The sequence below is a fragment of the Montipora capricornis genome, chromosome 4 (assembly GCF_036669925.1).
Source record: "Montipora capricornis isolate CH-2021 chromosome 4, ASM3666992v2, whole genome shotgun sequence".
Lineage (NCBI taxonomy): Eukaryota > Metazoa > Cnidaria > Anthozoa > Scleractinia > Acroporidae > Montipora > Montipora capricornis.
In genome coordinates this window covers 52,252,963-52,272,962 of record NC_090886.1, presented here as the reverse complement: position 1 = coordinate 52,272,962, position 20,000 = coordinate 52,252,963, and the positions used below count along the sequence as shown (strand labels likewise).

At 38.9% G+C, this 20,000-nt stretch overlaps 3 protein-coding genes across 4 annotated transcripts in view; 1 reads left to right on the top strand and 2 right to left on the bottom strand.

Moving 5' to 3' along the window:
* LOC138047351 (uncharacterized) overlaps positions 1-1,876 on the bottom strand; it is a 16,765-nt gene extending 14,889 nt beyond the window's left edge. Inside the window, exons 1-2 of the mRNA XM_068894170.1 lie at positions 1,687-1,876; positions 1,452-1,563 (exon numbers count right to left, since the gene is read on the bottom strand). Coding sequence (XP_068750271.1) covers positions 1,452-1,563; positions 1,687-1,798 — 224 coding nt within the window. The 5' untranslated portion in view covers positions 1,799-1,876. The remainder of the gene's footprint in view (positions 1-1,451; positions 1,564-1,686) is intronic.
* A 9,097-nt stretch (positions 1,877-10,973) lies between these two features.
* Positions 10,974-12,728, top strand: LOC138046825 (putative nuclease HARBI1). Its single transcript, XM_068893404.1, has 3 exons — positions 10,974-11,272; positions 11,387-11,557; positions 12,057-12,728. Exons 1-3 carry the CDS (start codon positions 11,069-11,071, stop codon positions 12,726-12,728), a joined length of 1,047 nt encoding a protein of 348 aa, XP_068749505.1. The 5' UTR covers positions 10,974-11,068.
* A 194-nt stretch (positions 12,729-12,922) lies between these two features.
* LOC138047367 (myb/SANT-like DNA-binding domain-containing protein 4) lies at positions 12,923-19,052 on the bottom strand. 2 transcript variants are annotated; one of them, XM_068894196.1, is made up of 10 exons: positions 18,179-19,051; positions 17,699-17,785; positions 17,410-17,529; positions 17,108-17,224; positions 16,897-17,026; positions 15,481-15,554; positions 15,140-15,220; positions 14,933-15,013; positions 14,760-14,847; positions 12,923-13,952 (listed from the first exon to the last, which is right to left on the bottom strand). In XM_068894196.1, the coding sequence occupies exons 2-10, from the start codon at positions 17,777-17,779 to the stop codon at positions 13,948-13,950; spliced, it is 777 nt and encodes a 258-aa protein (XP_068750297.1). In that variant the 5' UTR covers positions 17,780-17,785; positions 18,179-19,051; the 3' UTR covers positions 12,923-13,947. The 2 variants fall into 2 exon arrangements, with proteins under 2 accessions (XP_068750297.1, XP_068750298.1); XM_068894197.1 differs by lacking the exon at positions 14,933-15,013 and having other exon boundaries at positions 18,179-19,052.
* Positions 19,053-20,000: the final 948 nt, after the last annotated feature.

Here is a 20,000-nt window from a genome sequence, read left to right as displayed (position 1 = left end):
TGTCATTGGTGGTTATAATACTATTATTGGTTCCTAATGTTTACTATTATGTAATCTTCAACTATTATTTAATTAATAAAGTAATACTTTTTATCTAAAACAATTATTTTGCATCTCTTTTCCTTGACTCATTTATTTCTAGTTTTGGGTCACCTACAGTACTTGGGTAAGTTCAATGAACGAACCTGCAATTGTAAAATTTCTTTTTCTTCGCAATCCCTTGATTTTATATTTTAAGCACTAATTTGTATTAATTATTATTTCTGTCTGAGTATAAATAAAAATTGACTTGACTAGGACAAATTCAAGAATGGAAAGTAGCACTTTACCAGCCGCTGTTTCGGGAAATGAGCCAGCGCTCACTCCCGAAATCTCGGCTGGACGCGTGAGGTGAGCCATTGTTAATCTCCGCCAATTAGAAACTCGCCTGCAGAAATCCGTCTGGCATAAATTATATGTTTTGGCTGCGAAGGTATTCTTTCGCCCGGCCCGTTCGAGGTTTACAGTGCTTTTAAGGTAGGAAACATCCAAGATTGCGACAACGAAAAGTGTTCAAGAAGCTGGAGAATGGGAATTGTGTCGTTTTCTACCGCCTGAGTTCGCAAACTTCACTGATTTTCCAGTTGGCGCCAAGGTCAAAATACGGCTTTCAAATTCATTGCTTTTGCAATTTTCTCCTCATACTTCGCTAATGTAAGAGCAAGTAAAATTGCTCAAGATCAATTGAAATTACTGCTGAGTTTATTGGTGGCAAAACGAGGGGCCCGATGAAGTCGACTGAGAGCTAAGGCAGCCGAAGATTTCGTTCATGATTCGCTGGTTGAATTCAAACTCACATTGATCATTTAACCACAAACTCAAGCTCGTATCATCTGGAAACTTCGCACAGACGTTTTATGCATTGTTATGTAATTTCTGTTTTCTTAAAATCAGTGTTTTTGGGATGTCTAATGCTATTTCCCCGAAACTATTAACTCGCATAAATTATATTTTGAATTTACGTCACAGACACAATCTATCGCTCACGCGTCCAGCCGTCTCTTCTCGGGGAGGATACCCGAACTCGAGTGAGCGGCGGAAATCGAGCCTAAGAACGACTACGAGTACCAAATTTTCTCGTAGAAAAACAGTGAGCTCGCGCAAACCAGCGTCATTTTGGCGGGAAAAACGTGTTACCGTCGTCATTTTAGTACGAGGTTTTGCAAAAATGTCGTCGCGTCAAAACAAGTCAACAACACGGTAGCAGTTTTGGCAATTTTCGATCAGCAAAAAGGCTCAGGTAACAGCAATAAGAATAACTGAGCAACCTATACTGCTAACAAAGAGTAAGATTAATCTTACGGGCTATAAATCTTCTTAGTATTTTCGCTAAAAACAAACAGTCTTATCTCGTACTCGTTCTCGTCCTCGTCCTAGAATCTGATGGTCCCTATTATTTACTTTAACCGTACCAGTTCACAAAAGAACTCTTCCCAGCGGAGTGATTTCCTAGCAGCATTACAGTGATCTTCTTCCTTGGAGCCAATAAATTTAAACCAAGACCACTAGCAATGGTAACAAGACCTGATAAGATTTAGATGATATTAGCTAACATATAAACCGATATTTACCGAATCAAAGAACCGGTGTTTCCATCGTCCACGTCACACTAAATAAATCTCAGCTATGATATGTTCACCGCGTTACCTTTCTCCTTTTCTGTGTATAAATTATGACATTCTTTGAGTATTTTTTCGTTCAGTGACACAGTAGATGTGTCAAGGGCATTAGCTGAGGCTCTCTGTCGACCAGACGGCATTTTTTTAAAAAATATAACAACAAACAATTAAACGAATTGTTGGGATACAATCTACAATTTTTCCTCTGGTAGAAAATTGGTATACATAACGTACCTACCGAGTTTTACGAGAGTCCGCTGGTTTATTAGCGAGGCTCTTGGAAGGGTGTGAAAAAGACTAAGTACACGCCCACTCTAGAGGAAAGAACGCCTGGTCGTAGGTTACGCCAGAACAAAGGTGTTGTTAGCATAAATGGACCATAAATGGTGACTGGCTTGATGGTATTCACTGAAACTGCGATTGCATATTGATAAGTTGTGAAAATGCCTGATATAAGAAATCCAGATGTACGGATTATAGTATGTAACGTAGTCGCACGTTTTGTTGTCTAACTAACTGCACGCAATTTCAATCTTCCTGTCCACTCCTCTCATAACATGACAACTTGAGGCTTATCACTAAACATCAAGGTAACACAGAACAGGGTCTGGAAGGGGGGTGGGGGGTCTGGATCTCGAATCACGTGTTAATTTTCCATACATTCACAAATCACGTCACTTTTTCATGTTAGGGAATTCACGTATCACGTAGTTGGATAGAGAATTGATCAAGTTTATATATGATTAAACGGCTTTCTTTGCGATGACTTTACTTCTACACATGACTCCAGGAAAAGAGATGGTTTCAGGGTGGGATTTAGTGGGGGACCGAGGGGGCCGCCCCTCCCCCCCTCCCCCCGTATTTAAAGAGCTTCAGGTTTTTTTTTTCTCTATATTTAAAGAGCTTCTGTAACCAACCGACTTTCAAGTGGTACAGTGTGCATCAGGTGGTTTTACTTCAGATTATAATTAGTTCAGATTCAGAGTTTTTACATTTTTCCCTGATGTTGATAGATATACATCACGTATGAAAAATTGAATATATAATGCATATCGAATATGAAAAATTATAATAAAAAGCTCATTGGCGAGAAAGAAGAACGCTTCAATGCACTGTTGTTGCTCTTTGTCCACATGGACATATCCGTGGATTTTGATGCAGTTATTGACGACTATGCTAAACGTAACCTCCTGCAGTGAAGGGATTTGCTAGCCACAACGATATCGTTCTCTAGCATCGTTTAAAAAATCTCAAATTGTGCCTTCTGAAGCCTTAAGTTTTGGTCACAAATTGCTCCCAGAATGCTGAACGTCAGTGGCTTCATAGCTCAGTTGGTTAGAGCGTCGCACCGGTAACGCGAGGTCACGGGTTCAAATCCCACGCAATTGCAAAAATTGCGTTCACAACTGCGAAGATCACAGCTTTATTTGATTTCCAACCTTACTCGAGTTTTCAAAACTTTCAACCACTACTCGATTAGCGAACTTTTTCCAAACCTCCCGGTCCTTTCTCTATAACGTCTCATGATGAATTGGAAATAAAAGTGCCATTTTCTAGCCGACCTGAAAATATTTCCCCGGCGTTTTTATCGCCATAAGATCTTAACTAATGCTTAGAGTAATGCGCGACATCTTACAGTCGCTTTACCTGCGCAGTAAAAGTTGCGCACAAACAATTAGCGCGAACGTCCTTAATTCATTCAAGTATTCATGCCACCATGGGGATGGGGGTAACGTTCCCGGTGTTGTGGCTGGCCTTTGTGAATGCATGGTGGGTGGGTATAGCATGTCCACATCTGCAGTGAATAGCTGCCAAATTACTCAAACAAATAAATAAATAAATACCAAAAAAACAAACAACCTAGGTTACACCAATGGCAAAGCGACTCTATTTCGCACATAAACAACCAACAACCAAAAACTCTTCAATTCGCTCTGACGAAGGGACAATGCTTGAAACCTCAGCCTGCAAATCATTCTCGAGGTGGTTCATTTATCTTTTTTAAAGCCATTTAGAAATAACTGGTGATTTCCCCAGCCAATGAGAAAGGAACACTAAAAAAACAACCAATTAAATTTCAAGTCTTGTTTAAGGAATCAACCTGCAGGAAATGAAAGACAGAAAAAACCATTGTGTGGAAAATATTGGTACTGACTAAAATCCAGTAATTTAGCGATTTCAAATTGAACTCGCGCTGCTCGCCGGTTCGATTTTGAAATCACATGTATGTTTCCGAGCAAATTGCACTCTACTTATTTCCTAATTACCATTATTTATCAACCCGTTTGGTAAAATCAAATTTACTTGTTTTCTTCAGACACTAAGCAATTCATTCGTCCAAAAGTCTAATTAACATACACACAAATGCATGTCATTAAAACAAAAGACATATTGTTCCTTCACCATGTATCATCGACGGGTTCAGTTACGTACTCACAAAAACTGACCAGCACCCATTCGGCTTGATAGCTCAATTGGAAGAGCATTGCACCTGTATCGCAGAGGTCGTGAGTTACAGATCTCGTAGAGCGAACAGGGTGGTACCGTTGTTTCCCACTGTGAAAACAAAACTTTAAAGCCCCGCTTCTGACTAGAATACTTCAATCCAGGGAGTTCTCAAAGACCACTTTCATAAAAGGCGACCACTTTTCCATTCTTTTGTCTTTATGTTAATTAGAACTACTGCCCTCATTTTGAAGCAAATATTCTTTTGAAATTTGCTCGTCGTAGCGAGGCTAGCATTAAAACAAAACTATAACTATCGCATTCTTTTTTCTCCGACGCCAGGTCTACAATTGAGCTATCACTTAAGCCAGCTGGGAGCTGGTCATTTTTTGCGAGTACGTCGCAAAAAAATTTCCAGTTCCGAGTACGTACGTTGGCCTGATGGCTCAATTGGTAGAGCACTGCACCCGGCGGTATCGCAAAGGTCATTGGCTAGAATCCCGTTCAAGCTTCATTTTTTCAGGCTTGCCATTAGTTACTGCTAAAGTAGAGTTCAAAAGTATAACAAGCGCACTGTACTCACGATAGGGAGTTGTTCAACGACTACGAAGAAGTTACAAATCATCTCCATCTTCGCAAAAAAGTTTCACTCGAATTTCAATTGATAAACTTAAAAAAAAAGAGCGTTGCTTCCCAGCAAACTAAAAGTCTTGCTTACAAAAAGCGTGAACATAAAAAAAATACTGCCATCTAAACACCCTTTGTAAAATTTCTCCCGCCAACGAGGTTTAAAAAGTCGCCTTCACTGCTAGAAGGTGTAAAAGGAACGATGGAAGGTCTTCGCTTCGAACGCTGCCTTTGTTTACATCACAGCGCTCGGTTGGGAAACTGGATGCCACAAAGTTCTACGGATCTAGTGCCAAGTCATTCTCCTTCTTTTCATGACGAGCGTGAAGTGCATGCAAGAGCCTGGTAACTCCCGGTTATGTTATCGGCCCCGATAAGTACCGGGAAAGTTTACGGGTGCTTCGAGAAACACTCTTTCGGTCCCGATAAAGTTTCCCGGTAACAGTCCCGGTAAGTTAACGGGCCCGGGGCCTGTTTCTCGAAAGGGATCATATTGGGTTCCTGAGTACCCGAGGCCGATCAAAAGAAACAGAGTCCCAATACAGAACCCGGATCCTACAATAACTAACGGACTCCGTAATATTAGCAAGGGTTAAGTGGACCCCGTTTCAAGTAGTACCCCGAAGGTGGATTTGTAAAGAGAAACACTCGGCGCCCGATATTCTCACTCGAGCCCCTTATTGGACGAAGGCTTCCCCCCTTCCCTTGCAAACAAACGGACTCCGAAACCAAACATCACAGCGGATGAAAGATCGGGCCCGAAATCGGCTGCGTTTAAACGTTTTCACTATCTCTGTTTTTTCTCCTTTGTATCGTTAGTCTTTTGTCTTTTTGTTTTTTAAAAGATATGCAACAAAGGAGGGTGAAATGAAAGACAAAATTATTTCTAAAATTTGGTTTTATCAACGGAGTTGATAATGAAAATTGACCACCGTACAGAGATTCTAAAAGCTGAGGTTTCGAGCGTTCGGTGGCCAATTTATATTATCAACTCCGTTGATAAAACCAAATTTTTGTATAGTACTTCCCCACCGACGCTGCAACCACAGTTTCTTTGGAAACTACCCCCTTCAAATTTATTTCTAATCTGGTCATTACTTCACACCTTTCTTTTCCTCTAAAACTGATAAGGTAAGGGGTCTTAAGGGATGTAGTAATATTGCGCCTTTACTTTCCTCGTTTCGATATTAATGGTTTTTTGGTAGTCATATCTTCAAGAATTACAATCCTCGTTTTGATATTACTTAATGCTTTTTTGGTATTCACATCTTCTCGAATAATTTCTTAACTTACTCGTGAAACTTAACTGATTCAATTTTTCGCGTTAGAAAGACTGAAAAAAGAATTTCTCCCGATTTGCGTTGGCCTTTATCACTTGCAGGGTCACATTTCCCCTCTCTTTGTGCGCTGTTATAAATGCTGCTATGACGCCTAAGAAACTACTTGCACGCCAGGGCAGCCTATATTTAGTGTTCCTTCACGATTCATTAACAAACAAACAAATCTAGCAAACTGAAAGTGTTCAAAAAGTGTACCAACAAACATCTTTTGACAAAATTATTGTTGAACCATAAAAAGTATGAAAAAGTACCACTGCTGTCATCATTACCTTTAATACAATTTTATTGCTCACACTCAGTTGTTCAATAATTCCTCTTTTCATTTTTTGACTCATTTAAGAAAAGTTATGCGCTTCAGATCCTGGCCACCATATGAAATTGAGGCTGGAGTTTCTGCATTTCTTATGTAAATCTCAGATTAGTTAGCATTGCGGCAACGCAGTAACCCACTTTCGATATATGAAAATTCAGTCTCATTGAAACAAAAGGCATCACTGTGAGGCTCCAGGGAATAAATTAACTCATTCAAATCCATGCATTGATTCCCCTAAGCCTTGTAATCATGTGTATAAAAGTGAGGTCTGTATCATAAGCTTCACTCCAACTTCACTGCCATGTAATAGCCAGGTTACCGATTATACCACTGTAAAATGGTCTATTAACTGTTTTGTTTTCTAAGGTCCATCTGTTGTAAAACCGCGTCATTGCAGGAAGTACACAGTAAGGAACTTTCTTGTTTCCCATCATAAACAGCTTTTAAAAAAAAACAAATTCGCATATATAGAGAGTTTAAGCAGGACATTTTCGGCAAACAGTAGACAGTTGTGTGTCACAAAAGCATGCAAATTCAATCTTAGATTTGTCTCACTCAATATATCTAGTTAACAGACTAAAGAAGCTTAAACGTCTTGCTTAATCTCTCTTAGTCTTCTCCTATATTGTTTATTTTTTCTCTCGTCACATTTACCACTGACAGACAACGAAGTATAGAATGGGCCTTTTGCAACAGTTTGTCACATGACCTCTTTTACATAGTCTTACAGGAGTCTGCTGATCTCATGCCAATCCTGTTTTTTTTTTTTCACCTTTCAAACTGCTTTTAAAGCTTTGAATCGAGATTTCAAGTCTGAAAATTTCCACATTTGCTCTCACTTATTGCACCCTTGGTAACATTAAGAATCTGAGCTCCGTTTTTGACGCTTCATTATGGAAAATTAAACTGGAGAACAAGACAGGTTTACCGGGATGAATTTTAGGAATTTGTTTAGTGTCTTGTAACCGTCAAAGTCACGCATGGGGTACCTGGTGAATTTTCTTGCTTTGAGGTTCGAAACGAAAGGTTCATTTTAGCGCTAGCAAGTACGGAATGGCATTTTAAAGCAAAAGATGCAAAAATCATCCTGAATACCGTTTGGTGGCCCTGGTGCTGTGGTAAAGTGCGATGAAAGTAAAATCAACCACAAGCCAAAGGTATGGCTATATATATATAGATATATAGATAGATAGATATATATATAGAAGCATTTACATGACGTGCTACTTGTATCTGCGTACTGATAACAAACAAAAAATTTCTTTTTCGCTTCCTTTTCAGTACAATAGAGGAAGGAGAGCTAGGCAGGACTCGTGGGTGTTCGGAATCGTGACAACAGAGTACACACCATCAAGAGGGTATTTTCAAGTTGTTGAAAGAAGGGACGCGGGCACTCTTCTTCCCTTAATTCAGAGATGCATTCTCCCGGGGACAGAGGTTCACACTGACGACTGGGCAGCATATAGGAGATTAAATACGCTACCAAATGTCGCTGCACATCGGGTGGTCGTTCATGCTCGTCATTTCGTGGATCCACGCACTGGTGTTCACACTCAAGAAATAGAATCAAGCTGGAGTAATCTTAAACTTGGACTAAAGAGGAGGAAAGGCCTGCGGAAGGAAGACCTTCAGGTCTATCTCGACGAAAGAATGTGGCGGCAATGGAGAGGAGGTGGCCCGGATGTCATCATGCGTAACTTTTTTGCGACCTTACAACTGCACTTTCCAGTGGATACTCCAGTACCGTAACGCTAAGCCTTCTTGTATTTTTCGTTTTTATTACCTTTTTCTTTACAACGTATGGATGAATTATTCTGCCCCAGGTCCAATCTAGTCGCATCTTCAAGATTATCTTGGGCAATATAATTTTTGCAAATTAGCCCTTGTTGTCTCGTTCTTAAGCTGCAAATTCAAAAGAATTGAACGAGGCAACAAGGGCTAATTTGCAAGCGAAAAAAAAAGTGCTAAAATGGTGGCCATTTTGGAATAAGGTGTATTGCGCCCGTGAACGATTAACCAGGGCTGATTAAATTGCTATTAATTGAGCGGGGGGACGTTAGAAGTAATAACACGTAATTCGTTTTTTATCGACCTGTTTTGTGCGGAGCTGACAATTACTAGTAATTTAAATAATACAAATTATGAAGTATTAGAAGAAAGTTAAGAAACTTAAATTAATTCTTATCCTATTGTTGCCACGAAACTGTGCAATTAACATAGCAGTAAAAAGAACAAATTGAAAATGAACAATTTTATTTGCTGAGTTTTCACTTGGGAAACTAATTCGTTACAACTTAAATGAAAGAGGAAGCTAAGAGCAAAAAATCAAACGCCTTATACAGTCAAATCTGTATTAAGCGGTCACACTCGGTATGACACTCGGGGAATGGCTAACTAACCGCTTAATACAGGGTGACCGCCTAATCCAGGTTGCAAGAAATACACGCGAGAGCGAGGGACTGATCCCGCGAGAGTTTTCAGTACACGCGCGCTTGGTCGCATTTTTTACAGGTTGTCTGCCCCATAAAGGCTACATTTTATTTCTAGGAACACTTGAGTGTTTCACTGATTCCCCCCTTATTTATTTTGATGAATGAAAAAGGATTGGCTGGAGTATCGAAACGTCTGAAACATCGGGTCTAGGTCGCATAGGTTTCTATGCGAATTTTAAACTCATTTTGTAACCTAGTTTTGCAAAAAATAGCGGAAAAGTAAACGAAAATTGAGGATAGGTTATCCCAGAGCTGGCCGACCTTGACTCTTTAAGTGTGTATGTGTACGAAAATGTCCAACAAGAACCCTGACTCCTTTCTTTAATGGAGTGGCTTGCAATAGAAGTACATGTGTGGGTCTTTACATTTACTTTTATATATTTGGGAGGGTAAGGGACAGGAGTCAAGATCTTTTCACGTGCACTGTGGTTTTGTGCCTTGGTTCAAATCCTTAAATCTTTTCCCTTTTCCAACTCCTGCCATTGACAGTTCTTTATTTGCTTCTAGTCCGTGGTTTTCATTTAGGATCTAGTTCAAACTACATTTTAGTCTCTACCATTGAAAGAACATTTGGCTATATTTTTCAAAAAATAAATATTGTTTTCTGGAAAAAAATGTTAAGCGGAATTATTATCATTTAATAATAGTTTCTAAAGAGACTTGCATAATCACAGCAACAAATGAAAAGGCAGAAATGTTCGGAGTGCAATGGGATTTGAACCCATGATCTCTTTTATGGAGATTCGGACCGTTAATTTGTGATGCGAGAGCAATTTGTGGGACGAGATCGCCGCGAGTCACCAGCCTTTCTTCTCTTTATGAGTGGAAATTTGTGTTGGACAAAACACCGACCCCCCAGTCCATGGACTACCCAAATGGACTACCCTATAAATACTATTTCAAAAGAGTACTGTTTGTCTATGTGTAAGACACGTCTAAAACAGGGCTTACCTTAGCCTAAACACCCATTTTAAACAGTGTTGATCAACAGTATTTAAGTCTAAGCAGCCATTTTAAAAAGGTTCGCTTTCGATAATGTTATTGTTGTGATGGCCGATTACATCATGTAAGTGAAGTGAAACCGGCGCAGTTCTTGGATTTAGCTGCATGTCACCATGCGCACAAAAATAAACAAGGTATGTGCAATGAAAGTATGATTTTGTTTATAATCAATTCTGTTCTTTCAATAGTACTCATTCGAAATGGTATTCTTAGGAGTTAGTCCATTTTAGGGTAGACCATGGACTGGGGGTCAGTATTTTGTCCACAACCGGGGGAATTGACAACTAACGGCATCGTAAAAATTTGAATGCCACAAACCCGTCTAAAACAGACACAAGTTTGCCCTCCGATTGCACAGAACACACGAGGACAACTGTATGTAGACGTAAGTGAAGTTTCAGTTTCTACATTTTCAGCTCAGCTTCTCAGTTATTTTAGCATTTATAAACTCAAAGTTAATTTTCCCATAAAAACTGAGCTTGGGCTGCCTGTGGTGTGAGAGAAAAGAAAAGGTGTAAGGTGATAACGACCAGTTAAAGAAAGAATTTTATTTCTTGCGTTTCACCCTCTTTTGCTGGATTTCTTTTCAGCGAAATGTCTCTTACGCCTCGGAAAAAATTGAGAACAAAAAGGCAAAAGACTAACGATAAAACGGAGAAAAAACAGAGATAGTGAAAACGCTTAAAGGCAGCCGATTTCGGGCCCGATCTTTCATCCGCTGTGATGTTTGGTTTCGGAGTCCGTTTGTTTGCAAGGGAAGGGGGGGAAGCCTTCGTCCAATAAGGGGCTCGAGTGAGAATATCGGGCGCCGAGTGTTTCTCTTTATAAATCCACCTTCGGGGTACTACTTGAAACGGGGTCCACTTAACCCTTGCTAACATTACGGAGTCCGTTAGTTATTGTAGGATCCGGGTTCTGTATTGGGACTCTGTTTGTTTTGATCGGCCTCGGGTACTCAGGAACCCAATATGATCCCTTTCGAGAAACAGGCCCCAGGCGTGCGTTTCTCAAAAGACCCGAAAACTTTTCGGGCCCGTAAACGCACTCCCGAAAACAATTTTAGGTGTTTCTCAAAACGCCCGAGTTTTTCGGGCCCGAAAAAAACGTATCGTTTTCCCGAGATATTTTACGGGTGATTGCGTGCTCCCGAGAAAAGTCCAAAAAATCTCGGGAAAGTTTAGTGAATAAAAAATGGCTGCCGTTGGAGCACTTTTAACCCCAAATCGTGAGAAAAGAAAATATAGACAAAGAACAGTTTTGACTGGAATGAGAAGATGCGAGGTAATTGAACGTTTTAGATTGTCACCTGAGAGAATTGAGTGGCTTATTTTGAAGTTTGAAGGACAATTGAGGCGCAACACCGGGCGAAATGCTCCGCTAGATCCGGAGATTCAGGTGGGTAATTTTCCTTTTTTCTATGATCTAGCCACTGGCACTTTCAACTCCCTCGTTGACAAATAGGCCCTTTTCGAGTATAGTGGAGGTTTCAAATGTTTATTAACTTATTAGGTCCTGACAGCATTACGTTACTTTGCAAGTGGAAGTTTCTTGAAAGTCGTCGCAGACACCATGGGGATTTCCAAGGCTAGTGCCAGTCGCTGTGTTCACTCCTTTACCCAGTGTTTAAAGAGTATTGCTGGCGAATGGATTATCTTTCCCACATCAAGAGAAGAAGTGAATGTAATTATTGATATTAAGTTTTACCATAGTTCTACAAAAAAAGCACTAGCTAACTGTGAAGTAAACTGTACTAGTACTAGACACGATCATTTGCATGAAAGGGGGAGCGATTTTCATTTCCATTTACACTATATTTCTTGTTTGCAATTTAGCGAAAAGTCCTAAATTCAACTGCTCTTTCCACTCGAGTAGGCATATTCCTAAAAAAACTGGGGTAAAAAAACGCACAACCCGTAGAATTTCGCACAAAAACTAACTTAAATTTACGTCTTTTCCGATGAAGTTATTTTATTTACTGTTTTCTCTGGGGTCCGCATCGAGTGGTCGTCGGTCATGCGAATTGGCATAAAGTATTAATTCTGTGATTCAAATGATTAAAGTTTGTTCCGAAAATGTTGATTCATATTCTGATGCCCACGTCTAACAGGCTGTTAATCTCCTCAAGTTTTGAGCGGCAGTTTATTGGGTCCGCCGTTTTAACTACTGTGATCTTTCATAGGAAACTATGACGAAATTTTACTCGATTGGAGCTTTCCCCAAGGTTATGGGGGCGATCGATGGCACGCTCATCCCAATCCGTGCACCGGCAAAAGAGGAACACCTTTATGTTTGTCATAAGGGATTTCATGCCATCAACGTGATGGCAGTCTGTGATGCAGAAATGCGGTTCACAAACATTGTGGCCAAGTGGCATGGCTCAGTCCATGACTCAGCCATCTTCAACGGGAGCGCACTGCAGATCCACATGGAAACGAAACAGCAGGAAGGATGGTTGCTTGGGGACAGAGGATACGCCCTACAGAGCTACCTTATGACCCCCTTAAACCCTGACAAAGTGTCGAGTGCAGCAGAAGAAATGTACCAAAGGAGCCACACGAGAACAAGGAATGTGATAGAACGATCATTTGGCCTCTTGAAACAAAGGTTTCGATGCCTTGATTTCTCTGGAGGGACGATGCAGTTCTCCCCATGCCGCTGTTGCGACATTATTGTTGCGATAGTAGTATTGCATAACATGTGTATCCATGACAACACCCAGCTGCCAGATGGGCTTGATGTTACACAGCTTAATGGCAGTGATGACAGGCCTATGTATTCTGCACAAAACTGTGATGAATCAGGTGTTGCCAAAAGGCAAAAACTTATCCAAGAAGTGTTTTCTCAAATGTAAAGGCTAATACACATTCACTCACTTTAAGTATTAATAATTTAAAATAAATTTCAACACAACAAACCAGAAATGGACAGTTAAGTATAAAGCTACAATGGGGCGGGTCCTCTGAAAATGGGAAAAAAAAAAAGAGGTAACAAAAACTAAAAAAAAAAAATTGAGTGAAGTGGAAAATACAAAACTACCAGGAACACTTCCTTTCAGATTTCTTATTTAATATACCACTTCTGCTTAAACCTACTGGTCAATTTATAGTATTTAAGCTGGCAACATAATCATATAATATAATCTTATAACCAGTGATCAGCGTTTTGCGAAAAAGTTCCCGTGAAGAATGCTCTTCATGGATCCTGCCTTCGACGAACAGGCATAAACACAAAATCACTTACAATCAAAAGGTATTTTTCATTCCCATTTTTAAGAACGAATATTTTTCATGCTCAAATATTTATTAATCCCTCCTACGTGATTTAGTTTTTCGTTTTTCGTACATGTACTATATGGCTGTTTCTTAGATTAAAGTTTTTAATTTCACACAGAGTTTGTTTCATTTGTTAACCTTATTTTGGGGTTGAGAGTTTGCTTCGCAAATTTCTCCCCTCATTTTACAGACTAACCCTAACTTTTGTCTGTGATTTTTCCTCAACTCACCATTCACACACAATATTCCGCTCAAACTACCTGCTAATTAGTGAATGTTTTAGTTAGTGGAGAGAAACCCCTTCTTGTAAGGAGGATTCTTCTATCAACACCAATTAAGAAAGCCACAAAGGTTGTTGCTAGGTTAACTGCTGCTTCATGTATTATTATTAAATAACCAACATTCACCAATTTAGCAGGTAGTTTGAGGGGAATATTGTGTGTGTGAATGATGATTAACTCATATGGAAAAAAGTAAAGAAATCCCATGGAATATGAAACACAGGTTCCACGAGGCAAATCCAAAATCCCGAAGATAAAGACAAGCTCACCACCATTAGGCTTGTAAATGTTGATAAAAACTATGCGATTTTTCATGCAAACTTTCTTTCAGCAAAACAGCTAAGTACAACCAGTTGCAAAAATACTTGAGACAGCCATGTTTACATACTCTCATCTAAACACAGCTCTTGACCAATGAGAGTGCAAGTACTATCCTAATTATTTTATAAAAGAATATATTGCACTGCATATGAGCTGCACAAGTTCAAAGGCCATACATCCTTCACCAAACGCTGAATTATTCTGAGGAGAAAAGTAGAAAAAAAGTAGAAAATATCACAAAAACAACTGGAAATTATCAGGAAAACATGATGATTAACTCACAATGATTAGGCTATTTTTTCTTTTCAATCAGAGTCTCAATTTCTTTCTTCATGCTATAGTAACTGGTTGCCACCTCAAAGTACTGAAGGAATGTTCAAATAAATGTTGTGTCGAGTCGTTGTGTTCATTCAGTGTACGTCCCAGAGTACATTTTGTGTAGCTTGGCCAGAGAATAAATCACCTTTCCAACATCAATGGAAGAATTTAAAGGAAATATTTATATCTGATTACGAGTTAATATTAACAATATACACCATCACTTCAGAGCACACATGACAGACGAATGAAATTAAAATATGGGGCACAGTACCACAAATGTGGAGGCCTATGTTTGAGGACTCTTTCAGATTGTAATCACACTGAGTGTTAATTCAGGTCATTTGCAGGCATATCCTTACAACAAATGAGCACAACCAAGACACAGTCTGATTGGTCCATGGCCATGTGCCAAAATGAACATTCCTGACCGGCTATAACAATTGCGTGACACTTCGATGTGAGCATGACACAAGCTGCTTTGTAATAATGACAATAACAACTTTATTTAAGTGTCAATGGATTTACCACAAGAGCATTAAGTGGGACACTAACAATATTAACTCAATCAAATCAAATATTGGTTTTTGTCTAGACTCTTAGCAACAATGGCAAGTTAACCAATCAGACTGCGAGACTAAAAGCAATTGTGGTAAAAAGTAATTTGTTAAATATTATTATTATACCTACCCTCTTTTTGCTTTTTCATGAGAAGCTCCATTTCAAGTTTCACTTTCTCCATCTTCAGTTTGTAATAGCTGGTTGCAACCTCAAAGTACTGGAACAGTTTGAAATAAACAGATTTGACTACTACAAGCATATTCAGAATCATTAGTTTTTTTCTTGTCATGTAAAATCACTACCTCCAGCTGTGCATCTGCAAGGGTCCTCTTTTTGCCTTTTCTGGTGGGTTTTATGGAAACCTCCACCACTTCATCAATATCCTGGGACACATAAAATAAAATCAGACAGCGACATTATTATTATTACTATTATTATTACTATTATTATTATTATTATTATTATTATTCAATACCCTACATTTCACTAAAAGCAAAAATAAGAAATACCTGCACATCCTTCATTAAAAGTGACTGTACACTAGCTTCACATGGCCTTGCTGAGGAACTGCTGCTGCTACTGGTTTCATTCTACATCCAAAAAGCACAAAGAAAACACTAGTGTATAGTGTAGAATGCGTGATTTGAAAGAGAAGTTTAAGTGTTTTTAAAGTTAAGTCAGTGTGCATGACCACAACCGAAAAAGTCTAACTCATTATTTAAATTACCCAGTTCCTCTGACCATTAAATTTTATTCTCGTTCCCTTTTTGTATGTATTTTGCATGAAAATAAAGAGGGATTCTTTTTTTCAAAAAATTTAATAGAATGTTACATCAAAGTCCTAATATACCTCAATGACATACTCTTGGCTTGTTGGAGGGACAAGTGGAACAGTGGCATTGATGCCCTCTTTCCATAATGTTTCTGTTATACACAAAGAAAAGGTGCTGTTAATGAAACTATGCAATTTTTCATGCAAACTGCAGTGCTGGAAATAACAGTCGGTCATCTGACAATGTCCGACCAAATTTTGAAAATGTCTGGCCAATTTCACATTATGATCGGACATGATGACCGAACATCTCACCAGCACATCTTGAGTTCTCTTCTGCAAGGCGTTGTCAGTCAATGTCTTATGTCTGGCCCAATTTGTCAAATGTCCGACCAAAAGGAAGATTTGAAAGGACTTATGTCCTGTGAATAAAGAAAAATTATTTCCAGCACTGAAACTGTCTTTCAGCAAAACAAGTAAGTACAACCAGTTGCAAAAATACTTGAGACAGGTTACAGGAAAATCTCAATCCACCTCGCTTTCCATTTTCCCCTCCCCTCCCATGATGTTAGCAATGCAAGATCATGCTCAATAGGGGAAATGAAGGGGCTTTGTGTTCTATGTGTAAGACACTTTTCTAGCATTGATTTCAATTTCGGAAGGCGGCTGTTTTTTCACTTAGAGTGTTGACTCAACATTTTTGTAACTGTTTGTAGTTGGCAAATTAAGCAATAGACCACAAGTTTCTATAGTTTATAGGCTGATAAACCACGGGGGATGTTGGTACAACACGAGAAGAATTCGTAAATCACGAGCCGCAGGAGAGTCAGATTCACGAATTCTTCGAGTGTTCTTCCAACATCCCAAGTGGTTTTCAAGCCTATAAACCATAGAACGTGTGTTCTATTGCTTTTAGATAATAATTCAGAAGATGCACGATTTTTCCATGACTTTACTGGCATAATAAAAAAATAGCTGATTGACCAATCAGAGAGCGTGCAATGATTTTGGTTATTATATAAATGCTTTTGTTGCACAACCTGACACAAGCATTATCAATTATTAATCAGTGTTCTCCTTTTCAAACGTGTGGTAACTGGAAAATTTTACTGCCTGCAAACGTTTTTTTAACTCCCTAGAAATAGACTTTGTTTGGTATTTTTGAGAAAATTAAACAGGTATCTTTGATTGATCTACCAGTTTAAAAAACCACTTTGACCTGTTATGCTGCAAACAAGGGAGAACACTATCAGTTTAATATGTGCATACTGTACATCCATATTAATTATTACTATGGCAACTTCTATAAGAACCCCAGGTAACATATAATCATGATCATCATTATCTTCATTATGTGGGTAGGAGGTGGTTACACACCAACCATTTTTATGTACCTCTTATCCCCTAATCCATTTATTCTTGCTACTTTTTACAAGGAGAAGCTAGACTGATTGTCACTGGTGTGATTTAAATTAAACTATATACACAATTTACCCAGAGTATCTGTTCCTCCATTTATCCCAATAAACGCTTGAGGACCAAGTACATTCGCCACTTCTCTCTCAGTGGAGGACATTCTGCTCACAGCTGGAGCCACTGGACAATGCAAATCCTCACTAAATTCCTGCAAAAATTAATTTACTTCATGTTCTTCATCCAATTTACTACAGACAAATCACAATGGCACAACTAAGGTCTGTCTTACTGAGTCATCTGGTAAATTCCCATTCCCAGTGACTTTTAATCTTCTAACTTCTCCTTGGTGTGCCTGACGTTCTTTTCGTTTTACTGACGCAGTCAGATCCTCCCATCGTTTCTTCACCTGCAAAGTAGGATTAACGTTGATGGAAGAATACTAAAAGAAATTAATGACTGTGCACTAATGGACTGTTTAGGAAAACCAGATGGGAAAATTTTGTTTTTTTTGTCCAGCCATCTCTCTCAGTCAAAAAAGCATAAGTTCCAAATTCATAATAATCTATGCATAGCATGGTATGATCATTTCACCTGGTCAACAGTTTTCCTCTCCCCTGAGTTTACAGCATTCACTGCCATAGTGATCTCCTCCCAAGCATTTTTTTTGCAATTAATAGTCACCATGTTTGAAAATTTTGACTTGAGAACAACCTTAAAATAAAGTACATTGAAAACAAGCAAATTTGTAATTCAATACAACATTATTAATAATTGAAACCTCACTGTAAATGTACTCACTGCAACCTTTTGTTAAAGAAAAAAAAACAAGTAAAACATAGTTTTTTTAGTATAATGTAAAGAGATAAATTTATCCACTGACTTGTCTTCTCGTATAGCCATCAATGAGGGCTCTGTTCATGTCTTCCGTAAATCTGGCACTTTTTTTCTTGGTCTCAGACATCCTTTACTACTATGGAGCAGAATTAAGGAGAGACACAGTAGGATAGCATTTCTAATGTGATGAATGCCTTAGCTGCTCAAGAGCTGAATTTGAGAGACACTTTGCTAGCACTGATTTCAAGTCCGGAAGAAGGATAACTATTACTGGCATGATAATCTTCTCCATTCTTACTACTTCTCAAAGGCCAACAAATGCTATAACGTAATCTTTGATGCTTATCTTAATTAAATCATTGTTTACTAACGTGCTATTATACTAATGCTCCAAAGTACTTTTCATGAATTGCACTAACAAACGTTTCAAAATATAACATAATGCACTCCAGCATACCTCAAGATAATTATCACAGGAAATAAGGTTGATTTAAATTTAATTTACTTGTACCAAAATACAGCATACCAACGTAACAATTCAGCCGGAACAAACGGTGACGCGGCCTCCGCATAAATTCCCGCCAAATTCAGAGCCACCAAACCAATTGAACAAGAAAGGCAAACCAATAAAGAAAGAAAATGATTTTCATTGCGTTAATAAACTCTCTCATCAACAATTTAATAGCAAGGTAAACATCTTTATTTAAATAAAAAAATATAGACAGAGAACTTACTTGTAGCACAGCAGCCTACTCCGCAGTTAAAATCAATCCATGTTGGGCGACTGCAAAGGCCTCTATTTCATTCACTGTAAGCTTAAGCTTAAGTTAATCCACTTTCATTTTTCTTGATTAGCACTCCATGTTAAAGTCAACAATGACTTAGCAGTAATGTTTTACAAGAAGAAAGAAGAAACATGACCACAAGAGTGACAAAACAAGATCAAACTAGCCTACCTGTCCGCTTCGATACCTTACCTGCCCGCACTCACTGCAACCTTTCGTTGAAAAAAACTAAACATTTATATATGTTATAAGGTTAAAGAAACCTCATCGCAAACGTACGACTTGGTGCATTTTGACGTACATTATCAGGTTTGAATAGCAAATGCAAGTGATATAGATAAATTCTCGAAAGACAAGAAAAATGTGCTCAAACCATGTATCAACGGCGGGTCAACGTTGCAAGATACTTCGATTTCAAGATTGCCGTCACACTCAAGACAAGCTTGTATTATGGAATTTCCAGTATTGTATAAACTAACCACAAACTAGAGTTATTTAACAGGTGAACAATAAAAAACAATGGAAAGAGGGCATCAATGCCACTGTTCCACTTGTCCCTCCAACAAATCGATCTTGATTCTCGAACCACCTGTCCACGCAGACGCAGAAGGTTATTCCCGAAAAAACCTACCCGAAAATATCGGGCTACGTTCGGGTGTTTTGAGAAACACTTTTCGCAACCCGAAAAACACGCCCGAAAAACTCCCCGAAAACTTTACGGGCCCGAAAAGTTTTCGGGTCTTTTGAGAAACGCACGCCAGGTCTACAATTGAGCTATCACTTAAGCCAGCTGGGAGCTGGTCATTTTTTGCGAGTACGTCGCAAAAAAATTTCCAGTTCCGAGTACGTACGTTGGCCTGATGGCTCAATTGGTAGAGCACTGCACCCGGCGGTATCGCAAAGGTCATTGGCTAGAATCCCGTTCAAGCTTCATTTTTTCAGGCTTGCCATTAGTTACTGCTAAAGTAGAGTTCGTATCAAAACATACACACAAAAGAATTATAAATCTGCCGCCGTCTCCAAAGTAGGCTGAAAATGATGACCTCATAGGCGTAAACAACAATGAATGTAAAACCAGGAGTCAATACAACGGAGAGTAAGGTAAAGTCTCTGTTACGAGCCTAGAAAGGCCCATCAGGCCTGCGCTTATCTCCGATTTCTGTAGCATGAACGGAGAGTAGTTTTAAATTATTTTGAGCTATATTTCAGCTGGCCAACCAGCCACGAACCATGAAGAAAAAGTGATTTTTTTTGTACCAACACAAATTGCGGAGAACAAAGAATGACGACTAGAATCAAGACTAGAGTGAGATTTATCTGACAAACAATCAGAATCAAATAATGTATAATCCTAAAAGAAAAAAAAAGTGAGCATAGATGAATAAAAAAAAAACTTAATGTCTCTTCACAAATGTTAAGACCCTCAAGTCCTGGGTCCACATTCTGATTGAATAAAGACTGCCACTTCGTTTTTTTAGTTCAAAATTATGGACTGCCATTACTCAAATCTCCAATCTTAAAAACTGAGCTAAGAGTGCCAATCAATGAAGTCACGCCATACTG